Below are 27028 nucleotides of genomic sequence, written 5' to 3'. Positions count from 1 at the left end.
TGAGTATGTTTGAAGGAATAGTGGTTCCAACAATGTTGTATGGTTGCGAGGCGTGGGCTATGGATAGAGATGTGCGCAGGAGGATGGATGTGCTGGAAATGAGATGTTTGAGGAAAATGTGTGGTGTGAGGTGGTTTGATCGAGTAAGTAACGTAAGGGTAAGAGAGATGTGTGGAAATAAAAAGAGCGTGGTTGAGAGAGCAGAAGAGGGTGTTTTGAAATGGTTTGGGCACATGGAGAGAATGAGTGAGGAAAGATTGACCAAGAGGATATATGTGTCGGAGGTGGAGGGAACGAGGAGAAGAGGGAGACCAAATTGGAGGTGGAAAGATGGAGTGAAAAAGATTTTGTGTGATCGGGGCCTGAACATGCAGGAGGGTGAAAGGAGGGCAAGGAATAGAGTGAATTGGAGCGATGTGGTATACAGGGGTTGACGTGCTGTCAGTGGATTGAATCAAGGCATGTGAAGCGTCTGGGGTAAACCATGGAAAGCTGTGTAGGTATGTATATTTGCGTGTGTGGACGTGTGTATGTACATGTGTATGGGGGGGGGCCATTTCTTTCGTCTGTTTCCTTGCGCTACCTCGCAAACGCGGGAGACAGCGACAAAGTATAAAAAAAAAAAGAGAAAAAAATATATATATATATATATATATATATATATTATCCCTGGGGATAGGGGAGAAAGAATACTTCCCACGTATTCCCTGCGTGTCGTAGAAGGCGACTAAAAGGGGAGGGAGCGGGAGGCTGGAAATCCTCCCCTCTCATTATTTTTTTTTTAATTTTCCAAAAGAAGGAATAGAGAAGGGGGCCAGGTGAGGATATTCCCTTAAAGGCCCAGTTCTCTGTTCTTAACGCTACCTCGCTAACGCGGGAAATGGCGAATAGTTTGAAAGAAGAAAGAAAAGAATATATATATATATATATATATATATATATATATATATATATATATATATATATATATATACACTCACAGACATATACATATATACACATGTACATAATGCATACTGTCTGCCCTTATTCATTCTTGTTGCCACCCCGCCACACATGAAATAACAACCCCCTCCCCCTGCATGTGCACGAGGTAGCGCTAGGAAAAAGACAATGAAGGCCATATTCGTTTACACTCAGTCTCTAGCTGTCATGTATAATGCACCGAAACCACAGCTCCCTTTCCACATCCAGGCCCCACAGAACTTTCCATGGTTTACCCCAGACACTTCACATGCCCTGGTTCAATCCATTGACAGCACGTTGACCCTGGTATACCACATCGTTCCAATTCACTCTATTCCATGCATGCTTTCACCCTCCTGCATGTTCAGGCCCCGATCACTCAAAATCTTTTTCACTCCCATCTTTCCACCTCTAATTTGGTCTTCCACTTCTCATTCCCTCCACCTCTGACACATATATCCTCTTGGTCAATCTTTCCTCACTCATTCTCTCCATGTAACCATTTCAAAACGCCCTCTTCTACTCTCTCAACCACACTCTTTTTATTACCACACATCTCTCTTCCCCTATTATTACTTATTTGATCAAACCACCTCACACCACATATTATCCTCAAACATCTCATTTCCAGCACATCCACCCTCCTCCACACAACTCTATCTATAGCCCACGCCTCGCAACCATATAACATTGTTGGAACCACTATTCCTTCAAACATATCCATTTTTGCTTTCCAAGATATTGTTCTCAACTTCCACACATTTTTCAACGCTCCCAGAACTTTCGCCCCCTCCCCCACCCTATGATTCACTTCTGCTTCCATGGTTCCATCCTCTGCCAAATCCACTTCCAGGTATCTAAAACACTTCACTTGCTCCAGTTTTTCTCCATTCAAACTTACCTCACAATTATTTGTCCCTCAACCCTACTGTACCTAATAACCTTGCTCTTATTCACATTTACTCTCAGCTTTCTTCTTTCACACACTTTACCAAACTCAGTCACCAGCTTCTGCCAGATCCACTCCCAGATATCTAAAACACTTCACTTCCTCCAGTGTTTCTCCATTCAAACATACCTCCCAATTGACTTGTCCCTCAACCCTACTGTACCTAATAACCTTGCTCTTATTCACATTTACTCTCAGCTTTCTTCTTTCACACACTTTACCAAACTCAGTCACCAGCTTCTGCAATTTCTCACATGAATCAGCCACCAGCGCTGTATCATCAGCGAACAACAACTGACTCACTCCCCAAGCTCTCTCATCCACAACTGACTGCATACTTTCCCCTCTTTCCGAAACTCTTGCATTCACCTCCCTAACAACCCCATCCATAAACAAATTAAACCTGAAGATAGGTTTGGCTCAAATCTTAATTGCGCCTACATGATAATAAGTTGTTAAACATCTTATTTAGGTTTTCTGTGAAATTTTTTTGTTTTACCTGTTGTCAAAAAATCACATAAAAATCTTTTCTAAAACCATTGAGCCAATCTGAAAAAAAACTTGTCATGGATGTTTTTTTGGTGGCTCCTCAGAATTGCATCTGGCAACCTTAACTTCCACTATTAACAGATGGCTAATGTTACAAAAAATAAAACTACCTTCAAACAGCCAGAATTTCATTGTTTTCAGGCAGATTTGTCTCAGATTTGAACAATAGCTAAACAGTAATGAGGTGTTTTACGTATAGTTTCTTTTGTGAAATAATCAGTTTGCCATTTTTTACCATTTATGCTAATCAAGCCTCTTCTGTCAGCTACACATAGTACAGTCACATGAGCAATACAGACTTGTGAGCCTCTACTATAGTCCCTTTTTAATTTTAGACATGCATGTGATGGCAAGAGCTCAGCTGTTGGTTTAAAAAGAAATTTTTTTTTTTTTTTTTTTTTGCTGTCTCCCGTGTTTGTGAGGTAGCGCAAGGAAACAGACGAAAGAAATGGCCCAACCCACCCCCACACACATGTATATACATACGTCCACACAAGCAAATATACATACCTACACAGCTTTCCATGGTTTACCCCAGACGCTTCACATGCCCTGATTCAATCCACTGACAGCACGTCAACCCCGGTATACCACATCGATCCAATTCACTCTATTCCTTGCCCTCCTTTCACCCTCCTGCATGTTCAGGCCCCGATCGCACAAAATCTTTTTCACTCCATCTTTCCACCTCCAGTTTGGTCTCCCACTTCTCCTCGTTCCCTCCACCTCCGACACATATATCCTCTTGGTCAATCTTTCCTCACTCATTCTCTCCATGTGCCCAAACCATTTCAAAACACCCTCTTCTGCTCTCTCAACCACGCTCTTTTTATTTCCACACACCTCTCTTACCCTTACGTTACTTACTCGATCAAACCACCTCACACCACACATTGTCCTCAAACATCTCATTTCCAGCACATCCATCCTCCTGCGCACAACTCTATCCATAGCCCACGCCTCGCAACCATACATCATTGTTGGAACCACTATTCCTTCAAACATACTCATTTTTGCTTTCCGAGATAATGTTCTCGACTTCCACACATTCTTCAAGGCTCCCAGGATTTTCGCCCCCTCCCCCACCCTATGATCCACTTCCGCTCCCATGGTTCCATCCGCTGCCAGATCCACTCCCAGATATCTAAAACACTTTACTTCCTCCAGTTTTTCTCCATTCAAACTTACCTCCCAATTGACTTGACCCTCAACCCTACTGTACCTAATTACCTTGCTTTTATTCACATTTACTCTTAACTTTCTTCTTTCACACACTTTACCAAACTCAGTCACCAGCTTCTGCAGTTTCTCACATGAATCAGCCACCAGCGCTGTATCATCAGCGAACAACAACTGACTCACTTCCCAAGCTCTCTCATCCCCAACAGACTTCATACTTGCCCCTCTTTCCAAAACTCTTGCATTCACCTCCCTAACATCCCCATCCATAAACAAATTAAACAACCATGGAGACATCACACACCCCTGCTGCAAAGCTACATTCACTGAGAACCAATCACTTTCCTCTCCTCCTACACGTACACATGCCTTACATCCTCGATAAAAACTTTTCACTGCTTCTAACAACTTGCCTCCCACACCATATATTCTTAATACCTTCCACAGAGCATCTCTATCAACTCTATCATATGCCTTCTCCAGATCCATAAATGCTACATACAAATCCATTTGCTTTTCTAAGTATTTCTCACATACATTCTTCAAAGCAAACACCTGATCCACACATCCTCTACCACTTCTGAAACCACACTGCTCTTCCCCAATCTGATGCTCTGTACATACCTTCACCCTCTCAATCAATACCCTCCCATATAATTTACCAAGAATACTCAACAAACTTATACCTCTGTAATTTGAGCACTCACTCTTATCCCCTTTGCCTTTGTACAGTGTCACTATGCACGCATTCCGCCAATCCTCAGGCACCTCACTATGAGTCATACATACATTAAATAACCTTACCAACCAGTCAATAATACAGTCACCCCCTTTTTTAATAAATTCCACTGCAATACCATCCAAACCTGCTGCCTTGCCGGCTTTCATCTTCCGCAAAGCTTTTACTACCTCTTCTCTGTTTACCAAATCATTTTCCCTAACCCTATCACTCTGCATACCACCTCGACCAAAACACCCTATATCTGCCACTCTATCATCAAACACATTCAACAAACCTTCAAAATACTCACTCCATCTCCCTCTCACATCACCACTACTTGTTATCACCTCCCCATTTGCGCCCTTCACTGAAGTTCCCATTTGCTCCCTTGTCTTACGCACTTTATTTACCTCCTTCCAGAACATCTTTTTATTCTCCCTAAAATTTAATGATACTCTCTCACCCCAACTCTCATTTGCCCTCTTTTTCACCTCTTGCACCTTTCTCTTGACCTCCTGTCTCTTTCTTTTATACATCTCCCACTCAATTGCATTTTTTCCCTGCAAAAATCATCCAAATGCCTCTCTCTTCTCTTTCACTAATAATCTTACTTCTTCATCCCACCACTCACTACCCTTTCTAATCAACCCACCTCCCACTCTTCTCATGCCACAAGCATCTTTTGCGCAATCCATCACTGATTCCCTAAATACATCCCATTCCTCCCCCACTCCCCTTACTTCCATTGTTCTCACCTTTTTCCATTCTGTACTCAGTCTCTCCTGGTACTTCCTCACACAAGTCTCCTTCCCAAACTCACTTACTCTCACCACCCTCTTCACCCCAACATTCACTCTTCTTTTCTGAAAACCCATACAAATCTTCACCTTAACCTCCACAAGATAATGATCAGACATCCCTCCAGTTGCACCTCTCAGCACATTAACATCCAAAAGTCTCTCTTTCGCGCGCCTGTCAATTAACACGTAATCCAATAACGCTCTCTGGCCATCTCTCCTACTTACATACGTATACTTATGTATATCTCGCTTTTTAAACCAGGTATTCCCAATCACCAGTCCTTTTTCAGCACATAAATCTACAAGCTCTTAACCATTTCCATTTACAACACTGAACACCCCATGTATACCAATTATTCCCTCAACTTATGTTTACTTTCAGAATACTTTTAGGAAAGCATATTTGTCCACTTATCTTGGACTTAGAATACTTAACTTAGAATACTTAACTTACTGAAATTATTAAACTTTGTCGTTCAGATCTATTTACCACCTCATTTACAAATTTATCTTATATATCATACCTTAGTGCATCCTTATTTCTTTAAGATGTGTTCTGTTTTAATGCCCATATCCTCAGTCTTTTCATATTGTTTATCCATTTTTAGCCCATTATTGATTGTTGTATTTGTAGGGATGTTTAGGTGACATTTTTTGTTTACAGGTGGTTTCAACTGGACAATGTAGATTCATCCTATCCGAAGCATATTAGAAAAATCCAAGTTGGTGCTGCAAAACCTGACTATGAATTGGCAGATAAAGTTGACTTGGAAATTATTGTTGTCGATAGAGCAACACAACTTAAAAGCAATTCCACTACAGGTAGGACCTAGCTATATATTGAGTATTGAATTTTAGTAACTACAGGTTAAGTATCCCTTATCTGAAATGCCTGGGGCCAGAAGTATTTTAGATTTTAGTTTTTTTGAATTTTGGAATATTTACATATATAATAATTATTTATTTATTTTTTTCTTTTTTTTTTTCTTTGTCGGTCTCCCGCGTTTGCGAGGTAGCGCAAGGAAACAGACGAGAGAAATGGCCCAACCCCCCCCATACACATGTATATACATACGTCCACACACGCAAATATACATACCTACACAGCTTTCCATGGTTTACCCCAGACGCTTCACATGCCTTGATTCAATCCACTGACAGCACGTCAACCCCGGTATACCACATCGCTCCAATCCACTCTATTCCTTGCCCTCCTTTCACCCTCCTGCATGTTCAGGCCCCGATCACACAAAATCTTTTTCACTCCATCTTTCCACCTCCAATTTGGTCTCCCTCTTCTCCTCGTTCCCTCCACCTCCGACACATATATCCTCCTGGTCAATCTTTCCTCACTCATTCTCTCCATGTGCCCAAACCATTTCAAAACACCCTATTCTGCTCTCTCAACCACGCTCTTTTTATTTCCACACATCTCTCTTACCCTTACGTTACTTACTCGATCAAACCACCTCACACCACACATTGTCCTCATTTATTGTCCTTATTTATTTATTTATTTATTTTGCTTTGTCGCTGTCTCCTGCATTAGCGAGGTAGCGCAAGGAAACAGACGAAAGAATGGCCCAACCCACCCACATACACACGTATATACATACACGTACACACACGCAAATATACATATCTATACATTTCAATGTATACATTTATATACACACACAGACATATACATATATACACATGTACATAATTCATACTGTCTGCCTTTATTCATTCCTATCGCCACCTCGCCACACATGGAATAACAACCCCCTCCCCCCTTATGTGTGCGAGGTAGCGCTAGGAGAGACAACACCCCATTTGTTCACACTCAATCTCTAGCTGTCATGTAACAATGCTCCGAAACCACAGCTCCCTTTCCACATCCAGGCCCCACACAACTTTCCATGGTTTACCCCAGACGCTTCACATGTCTTGGTTCAATCCATTGACAGCACGTCGACCCTGGTATACCACATCGTTCCAATTCACTCTATTCCTTGCACGCCTTTCACCCTCCTGCATGTTCAGGCCCTGATCCCTCAAAATCTTTTTCACTCCATCTTTCCACCTCCAATTTGGTCTCCCACTTCTCCTCGTTCCCTCCACCTCTGATACATATATCCTCTTGGTCAATCTTTCCTCACTCATTCTCTCCATGTGACCAAACCATTTCAAAACACCCTCTTCTGCTCTCTCAACCACACTCTTTTTGTTACCACACATCTCTCGTACCCTATTATTACTTACTCGATCAAACCACCTCACACCACATATTGTCCTCAAACATTCCAGCACATCCACCCTCCTGCGCACAACTCTATCCATAGCCCACACCTCGCAACCATACAACATTGTTGGAACCACTATTCCTTCAAACATAGCCATTTTTGCTTTCCGAGATAATGTTCTCGACTTCCATACATTCTTCAAGGCTCCCAGAATCTTCGCCCCCTCCCCCACACTATGATTCACTTCCGCTCCCATGGTTCCATCCGCTGCCAAATCCACTCCCAGATATCTAAAACACTTCACTTCCTCCAGTTTTTCTCCATTCAAACTTACCTCCCAATTGACTTGACCCTCAACCCTACTGTACCTAATAACCTTGCCCTTATTCACATTTACTCTCAACTTTCTTCTTTCACACACTTTACCAAACTCAGTCACCAGCTTCTGCAGTTTCTCACATGAATCAGCCACCAGCGCTGTATCATCAGCGAACAACAACTGACTCACTTCCCAAGCTCTCTCATCCACAACAGACTGCATCCTTGCCCCTCTTTCCAAAACTCTTGCATTCACCTCCCTAACAACCCCATCCATAAACAAATTAAACAACCATGGAGACATCACACACCCCTGATGCAAACCTACATTTACTGAGAACCAATCACTTTCCCCTCTTCCTACACGTACACATGCCTTACATCCTCGATAAAAACTTTTCACTGCTTCTAACAACTTGCCTCCCACACCATATATTCTTAATACCTTCCACAGAGCATCTCTATCAACTCTTATCATATGCCTTCTCCAGATCCATAAATGCTACATACAAATCCATTTGCTTTTCTAAGTATTTCTCACATACATTCTTCAAAGCAAACACCTGATCCACACATCCTCTACCACTTCTGAAACCACACTGCTCTTCCCCAATCTGATGCTCTGTACATGCCTTCACCCTCTCAATCAATACTCTCCCATATAACTTACCAGGAATACTCAATAAACTTATACCTCTGTAATTTGAGCACTCTTATCACCTTTGCCTTTGTACAATGGCACCATGCAAGCATTCCGCCAATCCTCAGGCACCTCACAATGAATTATACATACATTAAATAACCTTACCAACCAGTCAACAATACAGTCACCCCCTTTTTTTATATATTCCATTGCAGTACCATCCAAACCCGCTGTCGTGCTGGCTTTCATCTTCTTCAAAGTTTTTACTACCTCTTCTCTGTTTACCAAATAATTTTTCCTAACCCTCTCACTTTGCACACCACCTCGACCAAAACACCCTATATCTGCTACTCTATCATCAAACACATTCAACAAACCTTCAAAATACTCTCTCCATCTCCTCACATCAGCACTACTTGTTATCACCTCCCCATTAGCCCCCTTCACTGAAGTTCCCATTTGTTTCCTTGTCTTATGCACTTTATTTACCTCCTTCCAAAACATCTTTTTATTCTCCCTAAAATACAATGATACTCTCTCACCCCATCTCTCATTTGCCCTCTTTTTCACCTCTTGCACCTTTCTCTTGACCTCCTGCCTCTTTCTTTTATACATCTCCCACTTATTTGCATTATTCCCCTGCAGAAATCGTCCAAATGCCTCTCTCCTCTCTTTCACTAATAATCTTACTTCTTCATCCCACCAATCACTACCCTTTCTAATCTGCCCACCTCCCACGCTTCTCATGCCACAAGCATCTTTTGCGCAAGCCATCACTGCTTCCCTAAATACATCCCATTCCTCACCCACTCCCCTTACCTCCTTTGTTCTCACCTTTTTCCATTCTGTACTCAGTCTCTCCTGGTACTTCCTCACACAAGTCATCTTCCCAAGCTCACTTACTCTCACCATTCTCTTCACCCCAACATTCTCTCTTCTTTTCTGAAAACCCATACAAATCTTCACCTTTGCCTCCACAAGATAATGATCAGACATCCCTCCAGTTGCACCTCTCAGCACATTAACATCCAAAAGTCTCTCTTGCTTGCGCCTATCAATTAACATATAGTCCAATAACGCTCTCTGGCCATCTCTCCTACTTACATACGTATACTTATGTATATCTCTCTTTTTTAAACCAGGTATTCCCAATCACCAGTCCTTTTTCAACACATAAATCTACGAGCTCTTAACCATTTCCATTTACAACACTGAACACCCCATGTATACCAATTATTCCCTCAACTGCCACATTACTCACCTTTGCATTCAAATCACCCATCACTATAACCCAGTCTTGTGCATCAAAACCACTAACACACTCATTCAGCTGCTCCCAAAACACTTGCCTCTCATGATCTTTCTTCTCATGCCCAGGTGCATATGCACCAATAATCACCCATCTCTCTCCATCAACTTTCAGTTGTACCCATATCAATCTAGAGTTTACTTTCTTACATATATATATACATAATGCGTACATGATATTTTCAATTTTTTTTATTTTTATCCCTGGGGATAGGGGAGAAAGAATACTTCTCACGCATTCCTCACATGTCGTAGAAGGCGACTTAAGGGGATGGGAGTGGGTGGCTAGAAACCTTCCCCTCCTTGTATTTTGACTTTCTAAACGGGGAAACAGAAGAAGGAGTCATGCGGGGAGTGCTCATCCTCCTCGAAGGCTCAGATTGGGGTGTCTAAATGTGTGTAGATGTAACCAAGATGAGAAAAAAGGAGAGCTAGGTAGTATGTTAGAGGAAAGGAACCTGGAAGTTTTGGCAATGAGTGAAACGAAGCTCAAGGGTAAAGGGGAAGAGTGGTTTGGGAATGTCTTGGGAGTAAAGTCAGGGGTTATTGAGAGGAAAAGAGCAAGGGAAGGAGCAGCACTACTCCTGAAACAGGAGTGGTGGGAATTTGTGATAGAGTGTAAGAAAGTAAACTCTAGATTGATATGGGTAAAACTGAAAGTGGATGGAGAGAGATGGGTGATTATGTGTGCATATGCACCTGGGCATGAGAAGAAAGATCATGAGAGGAGAGTGTTTTGGGAGCAGCTGAGTGAGTGTGTAGTTTTGATGCACGAGACCAGGTTATAGTGATGGGTGATTTGAATGCAAAGGTGAGTAATGTGGCAGTTGAGGGAATAATTGGTGTGCATGGGGTGTTCAGTGTTGTAAATGGAAATGGTGAAGAGCTTGTAGATTTATGTGCTGAAAAAGGACTGGTGATTGGGAATACCTGGTTTAAAAGGCGAGATATACATCAGTATACGTATATAAGTAAGAGAGATTGCCAGAGAACGTTATTGAATTATGCGTTAATTGATAGGCGCGTGAAAGAAAGACTTTTGGATGTTAATGTGTTGAGAGGTGCAACTGGAGGGATGTCTGATCATTATCTTGTGGAGGCAAAGGTGAAGATTTGTAGAGGTTTTCAGAAAAGAAGAGAGAATGTTGGGGTGAAGAGAGTGGTGAGAGTAAGTGAGCTTAGGAAGGAGACTTCTCTGAGGAAGTATCAGGAGAGACTGAGTACAGAATGGAAAAAGGTGAGAACAAAGGAGGTAAGGGGAGTGGGTGAGGAATGGGATGTATTTAGGGAAGCAGTGGTGGCTTGTGCAAAAGATGCTTGTAGCATGAGAAGCGAGGGAGGTGGGCAGATTAGAAAGGGTAGTGAGTGGTGGGATGAAGAAGTAAGATTATTAGTGAAAGAGAAGAGAGAGTCATTTGGACAATTTTTGCGGGGAAATGATGCAAATGAGTGGGAGATGTTTAAAAGAATGAGGCAGGAGGTCAAGAGAAAGGTGCAACATTCGAAAAAGAGAGCAAATGAGAGTTAGGGTGAGAGAGTATCATTAAATTTTAGGGAGAATAAGAAAGATGTTTGGTCACATGTAGAGAATGAGTGAGGAAAGATTGACCAAGAGGATATGTGTGTCAGAGGTGGAGGGAACGAGAAGTGGGAAGCCCAATTGGAGGTGAAAAGATGGAGTGAAAAAGATTTTGAGTGATCAAGGCCTGAACATGCAGGAAGGTGAAAGGCGTGCAAGGAATAGAGTGAATTGGAGCGATGTGGTATACCGGGGTCGATGTGCTGTCAATGGATTGAACCAGGGCATGTGAAACGTCTGGGGTAAACCATGGAAAGTTCTGTAGGGCCTGGATGTGGAAAGGGAGCTGTGGTTTCAGTGCATTATTACATGACAGCTAGAGACTGAGTGTGAATGAATGTGGCCTTTGTTGTCTTTTCCTAGTGCTACCTCGCACACATGTGGGGGGAGGGGGTTGTTATTTCATGTGTGGTGGGGTGGCAATGGGAATGAATAAAGGCAGACAGCATGAATTATGTACATGTGTATATATGTATACGACTGTTTGTGTATATATGTATACGTTGAGATGTATAGGTATGTAAATTTGCATGTGTGGACGTGTATGTATATACATGTGTATGTGGGTGGGTTGGGCCATTCTTTTGTCTGTTTCCTTGCACTGCCTCGCTAACGTGGGAGACAGCGACAAAAGTAAAATGAATAATAAAGATAATTAAAAAAACATTTTGGAATGAAGTAAATAAAGTGCATAAGACAAGGGAACAAATGGGAACATCAGTGAAGGGGGCTAATGGGGAGGTGATAACAAGTAGTGGTGATGTGAGAAGGGGATGGAGTGAGTATTTTGAAGGTTTGTTGAATGTGTTTGATGATAGAGTGGCAGATATAGGGTGTTTTGGTCGAGATGGTGTGCGAAGTGAGAGGGTTAGGGAAAATGATTTGGTAAACAGAGAAGAGGAAGTAAAAGCTTTGCGGAAGATGAAAGCTAGCAAGGCTGTGGGTATGGATGATATTGCAGTGGAATTTATGAAAAAAGGGGGTGACTGTATTGTTGACTGGTTGGTAAGGTTATGTAATGTATGTATGACTCATTGTGAGGTGCCTCAGGACTGGCGGAATGCTTGCATGGTGCCATTGTACAAAGGCAAAGGGGATAAGAGTGAATGCTCAAATTACAGATGTATAAGTTTGTTGAGTATTCCTGGTAAGTTATATGGGAGGGTATTGATTGAGAGGGTGAAGGCATATACAGAGCATCAGATTGGGGAAGAGCAGTGTGGTTTCAGAAGTGGTAGAGGATGTGTGGATCAGGTGTTTGCTTTGAAAAATGTATGTGAGAAATACTTAGAAAAGCAAATGGATTTGTATGTGGCATTTATGGATCTGGAGAAGGCATATGATAGAGTTGATAGAAATGCTCTGTGGAAGGTATTAAGAATATATGGTGTGGGAGGTAACTTATTAGGAGCAGTGAAAAGTTTTTATTGAGGATGTAAGGCATGTGTAGGTGTTGGAAGAGAGGAAAGTTATTGGTTCTCAGTGAATGTTGGTTTGCGGCAGGTGTGGGTGATGTCTCCATGGTTGTTTGATTTGTTTATGGATGGGGTTGTTAGGAGGTGAATGCAAGAGTTTTGGAAAGAGAGGCAAGTACACAGTCTGTTGTGGATGAGAGAGCTTGGGAAGTGAGTCAGTTGTTGTTTGCTGACGATACAGTGCTGGTGGCTGATGCATGTGAGAAACTGCAGAAGCTGATGACTGAGTTTGGTAAAGTGTGTGAAATAAGAAAGCTGAGAGTAAATGTGAATAAGAGCAAGGTTATTAGTTACAGTAGGGTTGAGGGATAAGTCAATTGGGAAGTAAGTTTGAATGGAGAAAAACTGAAGGAAGTTAAGTGTTTTAGATACCTGGGAGTGGATTTGGCAGCAGATGGAACCATGGAAGAGGAAGTGAATCATAGGGTGGAGGAGACGAAAGTTCTGAGAGCATTGAAAAATGTGTGGAAGTTGAGAACGTTATCTTTGAAAGCAAAAATGAGTATGTTTGAAGGAATAGTGGTTCCGTCAATGTTACATGGTTGCGAGGTGTGGGCTATAGGTAGAGTTGTGCGAAGGAGGGTGGATGTGCTGGAAATGAGATGTTTGAGGACAACATGTGGTGTGAGGTGGTTTGATCGAGTAAGTAATGAAAGGGTAAGAGAGATGTTTGGTAATAAAAAGAGCGTGGTTGAGAGAGCAGAAGAGGGTGTTTTGAAATGGTTTGGTCACATGGAGAGAATGAGTGAGGAAAGATAGCCCAAGAGGATATATGTGTCAGAGGTGGATGGAACAAGAAGAAGTGGGAGACCAAATTGGAGATGGAAAGATGGAGTGAAAAAGATTTTGGGTGATCGGGGCCTGAACATGGAGGAGGGTGAAAGGCGTGCAAGGAATAGAGTGAATTGGAACGATGTTGTATACAGGGCTCGACATGCTGTTAATGGATTGAACCAGGGCATGTGAAATGTCTGGGGTAAACATGGAAAGTTTTGTGGGGCCTGGATGTGGAAAGGTAGCTTTGGTTTTGGTGCATTATACATGACAGCTAGAGACTGAGTGTGAATGAATGTGGCCTTTGTTATCTTTTCCTAGTGCCACCTCACGCACATGTGGGGAAGGGAGTTTTCATTTCATGTGTGGCGGGGTGGCAACAGGAATGAATAAGGGCAGACAGTATGAATTATATACATATGTGGATGGTATTCCATGTGTGGCGAGGTGGCGATGGGAATGAATAAAGGCAGACAGTGTGAATTGTGTGCATGGGTATATATGTATGTGTCTGTGTGTGTATATATATATATGTGTACATTGAGATGTATAGGTATGTATATTTGCGTGTGTGGATGTGTATGTATATACATGTGTATGGGGGTGGGTTGGGCCATTTCTTTCGTCTGTTTCCTTGCGCTGCCTTGCAAACGCAGGAGACAGCGACAAAGCAAAATAAATGAAATAAATATATATGTATATGTCTGTGTGTGTACATATATGTATACGTTGAGTTGTATAGGTATGTATATGTGCATGTGTGGACATGTATGTATGTACATGTGTATGTGGGTGGGTTGGGCCATTCTTTTGTCTGTTTCCTTGCATTACCTCGCTAACATGGGAGAGGGCGACAAAGTATAAGTATAGTAATATTTTTAAATGAATAATGAATGTAAATAAATAATGAAAGATGTGGAAAACAGGATGGTATGGAAACTAATGGGTTAGAGCAGAGATATACCTCAACATTTTGATCGTTCACATGGTCTTCCTCAGGAGATATTGATTCCAGCATTTGGCGTGACAACTCCTTGGGTGAACTGCTATATATACGTGTAACATATTTAGCAACGCTATCTCCTCCATAAATAAAACATTCACCTCCGATAAACTCCAAAATTTTGTGTGAGTAAAAAAGGTAAAAATCACAATGACAAGTGATGGTCACCCAGTTGGAAGCCTTGGTGTGTCACTCTCTGATTGAATCATTTTCCCTGTTGCCCCCGCTTGTTCACAGCGATCTCCCCTGCCTGACATGACCAGCAGATGAACCTAGACCATTTGTTAACGTTGTTCTAAATCCCTTTCTCTAGGTAAAAACTCTCACAATATCACTAAACATTTTGTCCCTTGCCTGTACTTGCTTTGGCGTTAACCATTTAGTGATAGTGTGAGAGCTTACCTAGAGGAAGGGATTAAGAACAAGATTAACACAAGGTCTAGGTTCATCTGCTGGTCACATCGGATAGCATAGATTGCTGTAAATGGGTGGAGGCAACAGGACAAATGATCCAATTAGAGAGTGACACACCAAAGCATCCAACTGGATGACCATCACTTGCTGGGGAACACAGTGCCACTGAATGCTGGAATCTATATCTCCTGAGGATGACCGGTGAGTGGTCAAAACGTTGAGATTTGTCTCAGCTTTAAACTGTTTGTTTCCATACCATCCTGTTTTCCATATTTATCATGATGGATAATAGATGATAAGATATCTTGGATATGGGACCCATTTTATTACACTTACTCACACAGAGTAGCAAGTGAAAAAAAAGCAGTGAGTATTGCACATAAGTCTGGCGGTGACGATGGTTTGTAACTAGCTGGCACCAACAAAGCTTCAGACCCCAGCATGGGCAAGCGAGTCAGGTGTGGAATTTTCCACTTGTGACATCATGTCATCACTCAAAAAATGTTGGATTTTGGAGCATTTCTGATTTTGAATCTTCCAATTAGGGATGCTCAACCTGTGTTGTTTTCTTTTAATACCTATGACTGAAGAATTACAGTGTAGTATAGGGGGTTACATTGGGATAACATGGCAGTAATGTGTTGGTTATCGATTGTGCCAAATGAAAAAAAATTTAAAGTAAGTGGTGACTGTTTAACTGATGGAAAACAGGTGACACTAGATGAATTACCATAAAATACTTAGCTTATGTGTGGAAGGAGAGAATGTTATCTCGTATAGCAAAAATGGATATGTTTTAAGGAATAGTGGTTCCAACAATGTTATATGGTTGTGAGGCATGGGCTGTAGACAGGGTTGTATGGAGGAGGGTAGATGTATTGTAAATGAGATATTTGAGGACAACATGTGGTGTGAGGTAAGAGAGATGTGTGGAAATAAAAAGAGTGTGATTGAGAGAGCAGAAGGGAGTGTGTTGAAATGGTTTGGACATATGGAGAGAATGAGTGAGGAAAGACTGACGAAGAGGATGTATGTGTCAGAGGTAGAGGGAACAAGGAGAAGCGGGAGACCAAATTGGAGGTGGAAGGAGGGAGTGAAAAAGATTATGAGCAATCGGGGCCTGAAGATACAGGAGGGTGAGAGGTGTGCAAGGAATAGAGTGAATTGGAACGATGTGGTATTCCGGGGTGGACATGCTGTCAATGGACTGAACCAGGACATGTGAAGCACCTGGGGTAAACCATGGAAAGGCCTGTGGGGTCTAGATGTGGATAGAGAGCTGTGGTTTTGGTGCATTACACATGACAGCTAGAGACTGAATGTGAAAGAATGTGGCCTTTTCTGTCTGTTTTTCTTGGCGTTGCCATCACTGATGCAGGGGGTAGTGATTATTTCCTGTGGGGTGGGACAATGACAAGAATGGATTAAGGCAAGCAACTATGAGCATGTACATGTGTATATATGTTTATGCCTGTGTATGTGTATGGTTATGTATGTATATGTTGATTTGTATATGTATGTATGTGTGTGTGTGTGTGTGTGTGTGGGCATTTTGTATATATGCATGTATATGAGTGGATGGGCTATACTTGGTCTGTTTCCTGGTGCTACCTCACTGTGCAGGAAATAGCGATAATGTATAATGATAATAAAAAGATTATTATTATTATTTTACTTAATCGCTGTTTCCTGCATCACTGAGGAAGGTTCCAGTCATGAACAAAAGTCCACCTCAAGAGAGAATTTTGAGACAGAAAAGACAAGGCAAAAATTTTACAAATTTGGAGGAATTGAAAGACCTGTCTTGTAAATGTACCAGGTCATAATTAGTGGGAAAAACATGAGAAAGTAGAGAGTTCCGAGGGTTCAATATATAGGGAAAGAAGCAGGTATCAAAATGGTCCACCTTTGAGATGCCAATGGCCACACAATAATCATGTGATGCAGCAGCTTGCCAATTATTGCATGTGTAGCTAGTGGTGGGGGCACACAAGCAGCCAGCTTTTGGAAGTAGAAACCAAAATAATACCTATAGAAGAGGAAAAGTGATCCAGCTTTGTGACATAGGGCAAGGGGGTCAAGTTTGGAAGTTAGCCTGGGACAGTTTGTATGTCGGATCACTTTTGACTCAACTCTGTCAAGTAAGCATACAGAGCTAGAACAAACCCAAATGTGAGAGTAGAACTCCATATAAGTATGAATCAGTCCCTTGCATAAATGGAGCAAATGTTCAGAAGAGAAGTTTTGATATTTAAACAGGACACCCAATTTCTTAGAGGCAGACTTAGCTATTCCTGTAATGTGGGGTTTCCAAGAAAGAATGGATGTTACAGTAATACCAAGTATGTTCAATGAGTCAAGGGATGAATTTACAGAAGCGTTAAAGGAAAGACAAAATTTGGGAGGAGTTTTTGATAGTGAGATGGGTAGAAATTGGGTTTAAGAGGCATTAAACTTAAGATTTTGTATACCCCTCTGAGATATCCTGTCCAAGTCTTGAGTTTTTTGAGGAAGCTGTGTCAAGATGAGATGCAAATCAAATGAGAGAAGAGGGAGCAAAATTGAAGGATGGGGATGAATGCAGCTTTGAGTCATGAGGATATTATTGCGTTGGATTATTTTTGGAGAGGAGATTGTTGAAAAAAAGGAGAAAAAGTGTAGGGGACAAGACAGAATCATAAGGGACTCCACTGTTTATGGAGAAAATGGGGAGGCTGATCCATCTGCAACCATAGAGATAGGTCAGCTAGAGAAAAAGCTAGATATGAAGGAGGCAAAGTAAGGGAGGGAAGCCAAAAGAGGGGAGCTTAGAGATGAGACCCCTGATGCCACACCCTGTCAGAAGCCTTCGATATGTCAAGGGCAACTACACATAACCCCCCAGTATCTTTCAGCGATGATGATCAGACAGTAAGATAGAAGAGAATATCACCAGTGGATTTTGCCATATGCAAGCCATACTGGTGGTCAGAGAGAAGATTGTGATTTTTGAGGATTTTAAAGGATGTGGGAGTTGAGGAGTGATTCAAAGACTTTAGAAATGGCAGATGTCAAAGCAATAGGGTGATATTTAGTGGAGTCAGGATGGTCACCCTTCATAGGGATGGGATGTATCAATGCATGTTTAAGGAGAAGGAAAAGTTTTGTTTTATGTGGAAATGGAACAGACGAACAAGTATAGCTGCAAGTTCAGAGGCACACTCTTTCAGTACATGAAAGGGGGGAGGGTGGGGTGACATTTCGCTCACACTCAGTCTCCAGCTGTCATGCAATAATGCCCGAAACCACAGCTCCCTCTCCACATTCAGGCCCCACAGAACTTTCCATGGTTTACCCCAGACGCTTTACATGCCCTGATTCAATCCATTGACAGCACATCGACCCCAGTATACCACATCGATCCAATTCACTCTATTCCTTGCCCGCCTTTCACCCTCTTGCATGTTCAGGCCCCAATCACTCAAAATCTTTTTCACTCCATCTTTCCACCTCCAATTTGGTCTCCTACTTCTCCTCATTCCCTCCACCTCCGACACATATATCCTCTTGGTCAATCTTTCCTCACTCATTCTCTCCATGTGCCCAAACCATTTCAAAACACCCTCTTCTGCTCTCTCAACCACGCTCTTTTTATTTCCACACATCTCTCTTACCCTTACATTACTTACTCGATCAAACCACCTCACACCACATATTGTCCTCAAACATCTCATTTCCAGTGCATCCATCCTCCAGCGCACAACTCTATCCATAGCCCACACCTCGCAACCATACAACATTGTTGGAACCACTATTCCTTCAAACATAGCCATTTTTGCTTTCCGAGATAATGTTCTTGACTTCCACACATTCTTCAACGCTCCCAGGATTTTCGCCCCCTCCCCCTCCCTATGATTTACTTCCGCTTCCACGGTTCCATCCGCTGCCAGATCCACTCCCAGATATCTAAAACACTTTACTTCCTCCAGTTTTTCTCCATTCAAACTTACCTCCCAGTTGACTTGACCCTCAACCCTACTGTACCTAATAACCATGCTCTTATTCACATTTACTCTTAACTTTCTTCTTTCACACACTTTACCAAACTCAGTCACCAGCTTCTGCAGTTTCTCACATGAATCAGCCACCAGTGCTGTATCATCAGCGAACAACAACTGACTCACTTCCCAAGCTCTCTCATCCCCAACAGACTTCATACTTGCCCCTCTTTCCAAAACTCTTGCATTCATCTCCCTAACAACCCCATCCATAAACAAATTAAACAACCATGGAGACATCACACACCCCTGCCGCAAACCTACATTCATTGAGAACCAATCACTTTCCTTCCTACACGTACACATGCCTTACATCCTCGATAAAAACTTTTCACTGCTTCTAACAACTTGCCTCCCACACCATATATTCTTAATACCTTCCACAGAGCATCTCTATCAACTCTATCATATGCCTTCTCCAGATCCATAAATGCTACATACAAATCCATTTGCTTTTCTAAGTATTTCTCACATACATTCTTCAAAGCAAACACCTGATCCACACATCCTCTACCACTTCTGAAACCACACTGCTCTTCCCCAATCTGATGCTCTGTACATGCCTTCACCCTCTCAATCAATACCCTCCCATATGATTTACCAGGAATACTCAACAAACTTATACCTCTGTAATTTGAGCACTCACTCTTATCCCCTTTGCCTTTGTGCAATGGCACTATGCACGCATTCCGCCAATCCTCAGGCACCTCACCATGAGTCTTTTTTTTTTTTTTTTTTTTTTTTTTGCTTTGTCGCTGTCTCCCGCGTTTGCGAGGTAGCGCAAGGAAACAGACGAAAGAAATGGCCCAACCCACCCCCATACACATGTATATACATACGCCCACGCACGCAAATATACATACCTACACAGCTTTCCATAGTTTACCCCAGACGCTTCACATGCCTTGATTCAATCCACTGACAGCACGTCAACCCCGGTATACCACATCGCCCCAGTTCACTCTATTCCTTGCCCTCCTTTCACCCTCCTGCATGTTCAGGCCCCGATCACACAAAATCTTTTTCACTCCATCTTTCCACCTCCAATTTGGTCTCCCTCTTCTCCTCGTTCCCTCCACCTCCGACACATATATCCTCTTGGTCAATCTTTCCTCACTCATTCTCTCCATGTGCCCAAACCATTTCAAAACACCCTCTTCTGCTCTCTCAACCACGCTCTTTTTATTTCCACACCTCTCTCTTACCCTTACGTTACTTACTCGATCAAACAACCTCACACCACACATTGTCCTCAAACATCTCATTTCCAGCACATCCATCCTCCTGCGCACAACTCTATCCATAGCCCACGCCTCGCAACCATACAACATTGTTGGAACCACTATTCCTTCAAACATACCCATTTTTGCTTTCCGAGATAATGTTCTCGACTTCCACACATTCTTCAAGGCTCCCAGAATTTTCGCCCCCTCCCCCACCCTATGATCCACTTCCACTTCCATGGTTCCATCCGCTGCCAGGTCCACTCCCAGATATCTAAAACACTTCACTTCCTCCAGTTTTTCTCCATTCAAACTCACCTCCCAATTGACTTGACCCTCAACCCTACTGTACCTAATAACCTTGCTCTTATTCACATTTACTCTTAACTTTCTTCTTCCACACACTTTACCAAACTCAGTCACCAGCTTCTGCAGTTTCTCACATGAATCAGCCACCAGCGCTGTATCATCAGCGAAGAACAACTGACTCACTTCCCAAGCTCTCTCATCCCCAACAGACTTCATACTTGCCCCTCTTTCCAAAACTCTTGCATTTACCTCCCTAACAACCCCATCCATAAACAAATTAAACAACCATGGAGACATCACACACCCCTGCCACAAACCTACATTCACTGAGAACCAATCACTTTCCTCTCTTCCTACACGTACACATGCCTTACATCCTCGATAAAAACTTTTCACTGCTTCTAACAACTTGCCTCCCACACCATATATTCTTAATACCTTCCACAGAGCATCTCTATCAACTCTATCATATGCCTTCTCCAGATCCATAAATGCTACATACAAATCCATTTGCTTTTCTAAGTATTTCTCACATACATATATATATGTAAATTACAGAGGTATAAGTTTGTTGAGTATTCCTGGTAAATTATATGGGAGGGTATTGATTGAGAGGGTGAAGGCATGTACAGAGCATCAGATTGGGGAAGAGCAGTGTGGTTTCAGAAGTGGTAGAGGATGTGTGGATCAGGTGTTTGCTTTGAAGAATGTATGTGAGAAATACTTAGAAAAGCAAATGGATTTGTATGTAGCATTTATGGATCTGGAGAAGGCATATGATAGAGTTGATAGAGATGCTCTGTGGAAGGTATTAAGAATATATGGTGTGGGAGGAAAGTTGTTAGAAGCAGTGAAAAGTTTTTATCGAGGATGTAAGGCATGTGTACGTGTAGGAAGAGAGGAAAGTGATTGGTTCTCAGTGAATGTAGGTTTGCGGCAGGGGTGTGTGATGTCTCCATGGTTGTTTAATTTGTTTATGGATGGGGTTGTTAGGGAGGTAAATGCAAGAGTTTTGGAAAGAGGGGCAAGTATGAAGTCACTTGGGGATGAGAGAGCTTGGGAAGTGAGTCAGTTGTTGTTCGCTGATGATACAGCGCTGGTGGCTGATTCATGTGAGAAACTGCAGAAGCTGGTGACTGAGTTTGGAAAAGTGTGTGGAAGAAGAAAGTTAAGAGTAAATGTGAATAAGAGCAAGGTTATTAGGTACAGTAGGGTTGAGGGTCAAGTCAATTGGGAGGTGAGTTTGAATGGAGAAAAACTGGAGGAAGTGAAGTGTTTTAGATATCTGGGAGTGGATCTGGCAGCGGATGGAACCATGGAAGCGGAAGTGGATCATAGGGTGGGGGAGGGGGCGAAAATCCTGGGGGCCTTGAATAATGTGTGGAAGTCGAGAACATTATCTCGGAAAGCAAAAATGGGTATGTTTGAAGGAATAGTGGTTCCAACAATGTTGTATGGTTGCGAGGCGTGGGCTATGGATAGAGTTGTGCGCAGGAGGATGGATGTGCTGGAAATGAGATGTTTGAGGACAATGTGTGGTGTGAGGTGGTTTGATCGAGTGAGTAACGTAAGGGTAAGAGAGATGTGTGGAAATAAAAAGAGCGTGGTTGAGAGAGCAGAAGAGGGTGTTTTGAAGTGGTTTGGGCACATGGAGAGGATGAGTGAGGAAAGATTGACCAAGAGGATATATGTGTCGGAGGTGGAGGGAACAAGGAGAAGAGGGAGACCAAATTGGAGGTGGAAAGATGGAGTGAAAAAGATTTTGTGTGATCGGGGCCTGAACATGCAGGAGGGTGAAAGGAGGGCAAGGAATAGAGTGAATTGGAGCGATGTGGTATACCGGGGTTGACGTGCTGTCAGTGGATTGAAGCAAGGCATGTGAAGCGTCTGGGGTAAACCATGGAAAGCTGTGTAGGTATGTATATTTGCGTGTGTGGACGTATGTATATACATGTGTATGGGGGTGGGTTGGGCCATTTCTTTTGTCTGTTTCCTTGCGCTACCTCGCAAACGCGGGAGACAGCGACAAAGTATAATAAAAAATAAATAAATATATATATATATATATATATATATATATATATATATATATATATATATATATATATATATACACATAGAGAGAGAGAGAGAGAGAGAGAGGGGGAGAGAGAGAGAGAGAGAGAGAGAGAGAGAGAGAGAGAGAGAGAGAGAGAGAGAGGTTTTGTAGAGGTTTGTGGAGGTTTTCAGAAAAGAAGAGAGAATGTTGGGGTGAAGAAAGTAGTGAGAGTAAGTGAGCTTGGGAAGGAGACTTGTGTGAGAAAGTACCAGGAGAGACTGAATACAGAATGGAAAAAGGTGAGAACAAAGGAGGTGAGGGGAGTGGGGGAGGAATGGGAAGTATTTAGGGAACCAGTGATGGCTTGCGCAAAAGATGCTTGTGGCATGAGAAGCGTGGGAGGTGGGCAGATTAGAAAGGATAGTGAGTGTTGGGATGAAGAAGTAAGAATATCAGTGAAAGAGAAGAAATAGGCATTTGGACGATTTTTGCTGGGAAATAATACAAACGAGTGGGAGATGTATAAAAGAAAAAGCCAGGAGGTCAAGAGAAAGGTGCAAGAGGTTAAAAAAGAGGGCAAATGAGAGTTGGGGTGAGAGAGTATCATTAAATTTTAGGGAGAATAAAAATATGTTTTGGAAGGAGGTAAATAAAGTGCATAAGACAAGGGAACAAATGGGAACTTCAGTGAAGGGGGCTAATGGGGAGGTGATAACAAGTAGTGGTGATGTGAGAAAGAGATGGAGTGAGTATTTGGAAGGTTAGAGTGGCAGATATAGGGTGTTTTGGTCGAGGTGGTGTGCAAAGTGACAGGGTTAGGGAAAATGATTTGGTGAGCAGAGAATAGAGAGTAAAAGCTTTGCGGAAGATGAAAGGCGGCAAGGCAATGGGTTTGGATGGTATTGCAGTGGAATTTATAAAAAAAAGGGGGTGACTGTATTGTTGACTGGTTGGTAAGGTTATTTAATGTATGTATGACTCATGATGAGGTGCCTGCGGATTGGCAGAATGCTTGCATAGTGCCATTGTACAGAGGGAAAGGGGATAAGAGTGAGTGCTCAAATTACAGAGGTATAAATTTGTTGAGTATTTCTGGTAAATTATATGGGAGGGTATTGATTAAGAGGGTGAAGGCATGTACAGAGCATCAAATTGGGAAAGAGCAGTGTGGTTTCAGAAGTGGCCGAGGATGTGTGGATCAGGTGTTTGCTTTGAAAAATGTATGTGAGAAATACTTAGAAAAGTAAATGGAGTTGTATGTAGCATTTATGGATCTGGAGAAGTCATATGATAGAGTTGATAGAGATGCTCTGTGGAAGGTATTAAGAATATATGGTGTGGGAGGCAAGTTGTTAGAAGCAGTGAAAAGTTTTTATTGAGAATGTAAGGCATGTGTACGTGTAGGAAGAGAGGAAAGTGATTGGTTCTCAGTGAATGTAGGTTTGCGGCAGGGGTGTGTGATGTCTCCATGGTTGTTTAATTTGTTTATGGATGGGGTTGTTAGGGAGGTGAATGGAAGAGTTTTGGAAAGAGGGGCAAGTATGCAGTCTGTTGTGGATGAGAGAGCTTGGGAAGTGAGTCAGTTGTTGTTTGCTGATGATACAGCGCTGGTGGCAGATTCATGTGAGAAACTGCTGAAGCTGGTGACTGAGTTTGGTAAAGTGTGTGAAAGAAGAAAGCTGAGAGTAAATGTGAATAAGAGCAAGGTTATTAGTTACAGTAGGGTTGAGGGACAAGTCAATTGGGAGGTAAGTTTGAATGGAGAAAAACTGGAGGAAGTTAAGTGTTTTAGATATCTGGAAGTGGATTTGGCAGCAGATGGAACCATTGAAGCGGAAGTAAATCATAGTGTGGGGGAGGGGACGAAAGTTCTGGGAGCCTTGAGGAATGTGTGGAAGTTGAGAACGTTATCTTGGAAAGCAAAAATGGGTATGTTTGAAAGAATAGTGGTTCCAACAATGTTATATGGTTGCAAGACATGGGCTATAGATAGAATTGTGTGGAGGAGGGTGGATGTGCTGGAAATGAGATGTTTGAGGACTATATGTGGTGTGAGGTGGTTTGATCGAGTAAGTAATGTAAGGGTAAGAGAGATGTTTGGCAATAAAAAGAGCGTGGTTGAGAGAGCAGAAGAGGGTGTTTTGAAATGGTTTGGTTTCATGGAGAGAATGAGTGAGGAGAGATTGACAAAGTGGCTATATGTGTCGGAGGTGGAGGGAACGAGGAAAAGTGGGAGACCACATTGGAGGTAGAAAGATGGAGTGAAAAAGATTTTGAGGGATCGTGGCCTGAACATGGAGGAGGGTGAAAGGCGGGCAAGGAATAGAGTGAATTGGAACGATTTGGTATACCGGGGTCGACATGCTGTCAATGCATTGAACCAGGGCATGTGAAGTGTCTGGGGTAAACCATGGAAAGTTCTGTGGGGCCTGGATGTGGAAAGGGAGCTGTGGTTTCGGTGCATTATACATGACAGCTAGAGACTGAGTGTGAACGAAATTGGCCTTTGTTGTCTTTCCTAGCGCTACCTCATGCACATGTGGTGGGAGGGGGTTGTCATTTCATTTGTGGTGGGTTGGCGACAGGAATAAATAAGGGCAGACAGTATGAATTATGTACATGTCTATATGTATGTCTGTGTGTGTATATATATATATATATGTATATGTATACGTTGAGATGTATAGGTATGTATATGTGTGTGTGTGGACGTGTATGTATATACATTGTGTATGTGGGTGGGTTGGGCAATTCTTTCGTCTGTTTCCTTGCGCTACCTCGCTAACGCGGGAGACAGCGACAAAGTATGATAGGTAAATAGAGTAAATGAAATATGTCTGTGTATGTATATGTATGTATATGTTGAAATGTATATGTATGTATATGTGCATGTGTGGGTGTTTGTGTATATACATGTGTATGTGGTTAGGTTGGGCCATTCCTCGTCTGTTTCTTTGTGCTACTTCGCTGATGCGGGAGAAGGCGATTAAGTATGATAAGAAAAGAGTGAGTGAGTGTGAACGAATGTAGACTTTGTTGTCTTTTCCTAGCGCTACCTCGCGCACATGTGGGGGAGGGGGTTGTCATTTCATGTGTGGCGGGGTGGTGACGGGAAGGAATAAGGGCAGCAAGTATGAATTATGTACATGTGTATATATGTATATGTCTTTGTATGTATATATATGTATACATTGAAATGCATAAGTATATATATGTGCATGTGTGGACATGTATGTATATACATGTGTATATGGGTGGGATGGGCCATTCTTTTGTCTGTTTCCTTGCCCTACCTCGCTAACACGGGAGACAGCGACAAAGTATGATAGATAATAAAAATATGTATAGCATTAGTGGGATGGCTTTGATTAGGGCATTAGTTGCCTGTGCCGTCCCAGCTACCTTAAAAAAAGATAACAACCCCTCATCTTTTCTCCACAGAATTGACAGTCTATTACTTTCCTTCTGCAGCTGTGACACTCCTTCATCTTCCCTCCCCATCATCATTACACTCATTGTCTCACATTATTACTGATAACCATATGCCTTCTTTACATAACAGTAAAAACATAACTTTTCTTCATAGCACTGAAAACCATAAGCCTTTCATGCTCAGTAGGGACAATCAGTCATTTTCCCTCCTTAAGAGTGACAGCCCCTAACCTTCTTTGTATAATAGTGATAACTTTACCCCTTCCACAGCAGTTATTACTTATACTTTCTTCATAACAGGCACGGTGAAGATCACCATTTTGGATGAAAATGATACACCTCCAGAATTTGAGGGCAACTATGATAGCATTACAGTCAAAGAGAATGTGGAAAGTGGCATTACCATTTATCAGCTTAAAGCAACTGACCCTGACTTAAATGACATCATCAAGTTCTCTATTGAGTGAGTGCAAATATCCTGTTATATCTTCAATCAGTAGTAAAAGGATTATTTTCTGTTATACAACAGGCTGTTTCAGGGAAATTTTTCTCCAGGTAGTTACTTTTCTTTTATGCATGACTTACTCTCGGTTTCCCATATTAGCAAGGTAGTGCCAGGGACAGACAAAGAAAAGGCTTCATTTGCTCTCATCCATTTTCTAGCTGTCTTGTTTAATGTGCCAAAACCACAGCCCCTAGTCCACAATCAAGCTTCACACCTTTTTCATCATGTGTGCCCTACTCACTGTCTGTTTACCCATATACACTGCTTTCTCACATTGGTCCATTCTGCATAATCTTAGTCTTTCTAATATCTGGTTTCACTCTTCATCTATCTTCCTGTATTCCTTATTTTACTGTCCATAACATTTAAGCACACCATTAGCTTTTCATGTCATACTTCTCAATTTTTTCTGATACTTTTTGCTTGTTTATTCTTTTGTGAAATTGCAGCTTCCCATTAAAAGTGTTTTTGTAGATGTCTGTCATTGTCTTTATGATCAATGTTCAATAGCTTCTTTTGTTCCCTCAGGAATGTTGCCTGCATCTGATAATTATTTGGCTATTTACATGTACAATAAG

At 42.1% G+C, this 27028-nt stretch overlaps 1 protein-coding gene across 3 annotated transcripts in view; it reads left to right on the top strand.

Moving 5' to 3' along the window:
• The window catches only part of LOC139748680 (cadherin-AgCad1-like), a 305223-nt gene that overhangs the window by 92934 nt on the left and 185261 nt on the right, over nt 1-27028 (top strand). For all 3 annotated transcript variants that reach the window (XM_071661965.1, XM_071661968.1, XM_071661967.1), the window contains 2 exons: nt 5829-5986; nt 26246-26408. In XM_071661965.1, coding sequence (XP_071518066.1) covers nt 5829-5986; nt 26246-26408 — 321 coding nt within the window. The remainder of the gene's footprint in view (nt 1-5828; nt 5987-26245; nt 26409-27028) is intronic.

Source organism: Panulirus ornatus, chromosome 5 (genome assembly GCF_036320965.1).
Source record: "Panulirus ornatus isolate Po-2019 chromosome 5, ASM3632096v1, whole genome shotgun sequence".
Classification (NCBI taxonomy): domain Eukaryota; kingdom Metazoa; phylum Arthropoda; class Malacostraca; order Decapoda; family Palinuridae; genus Panulirus; species Panulirus ornatus.
Note: the sequence above shows the minus strand (reverse complement) of the source record. Positions and strands in the feature narration are given on the sequence as shown.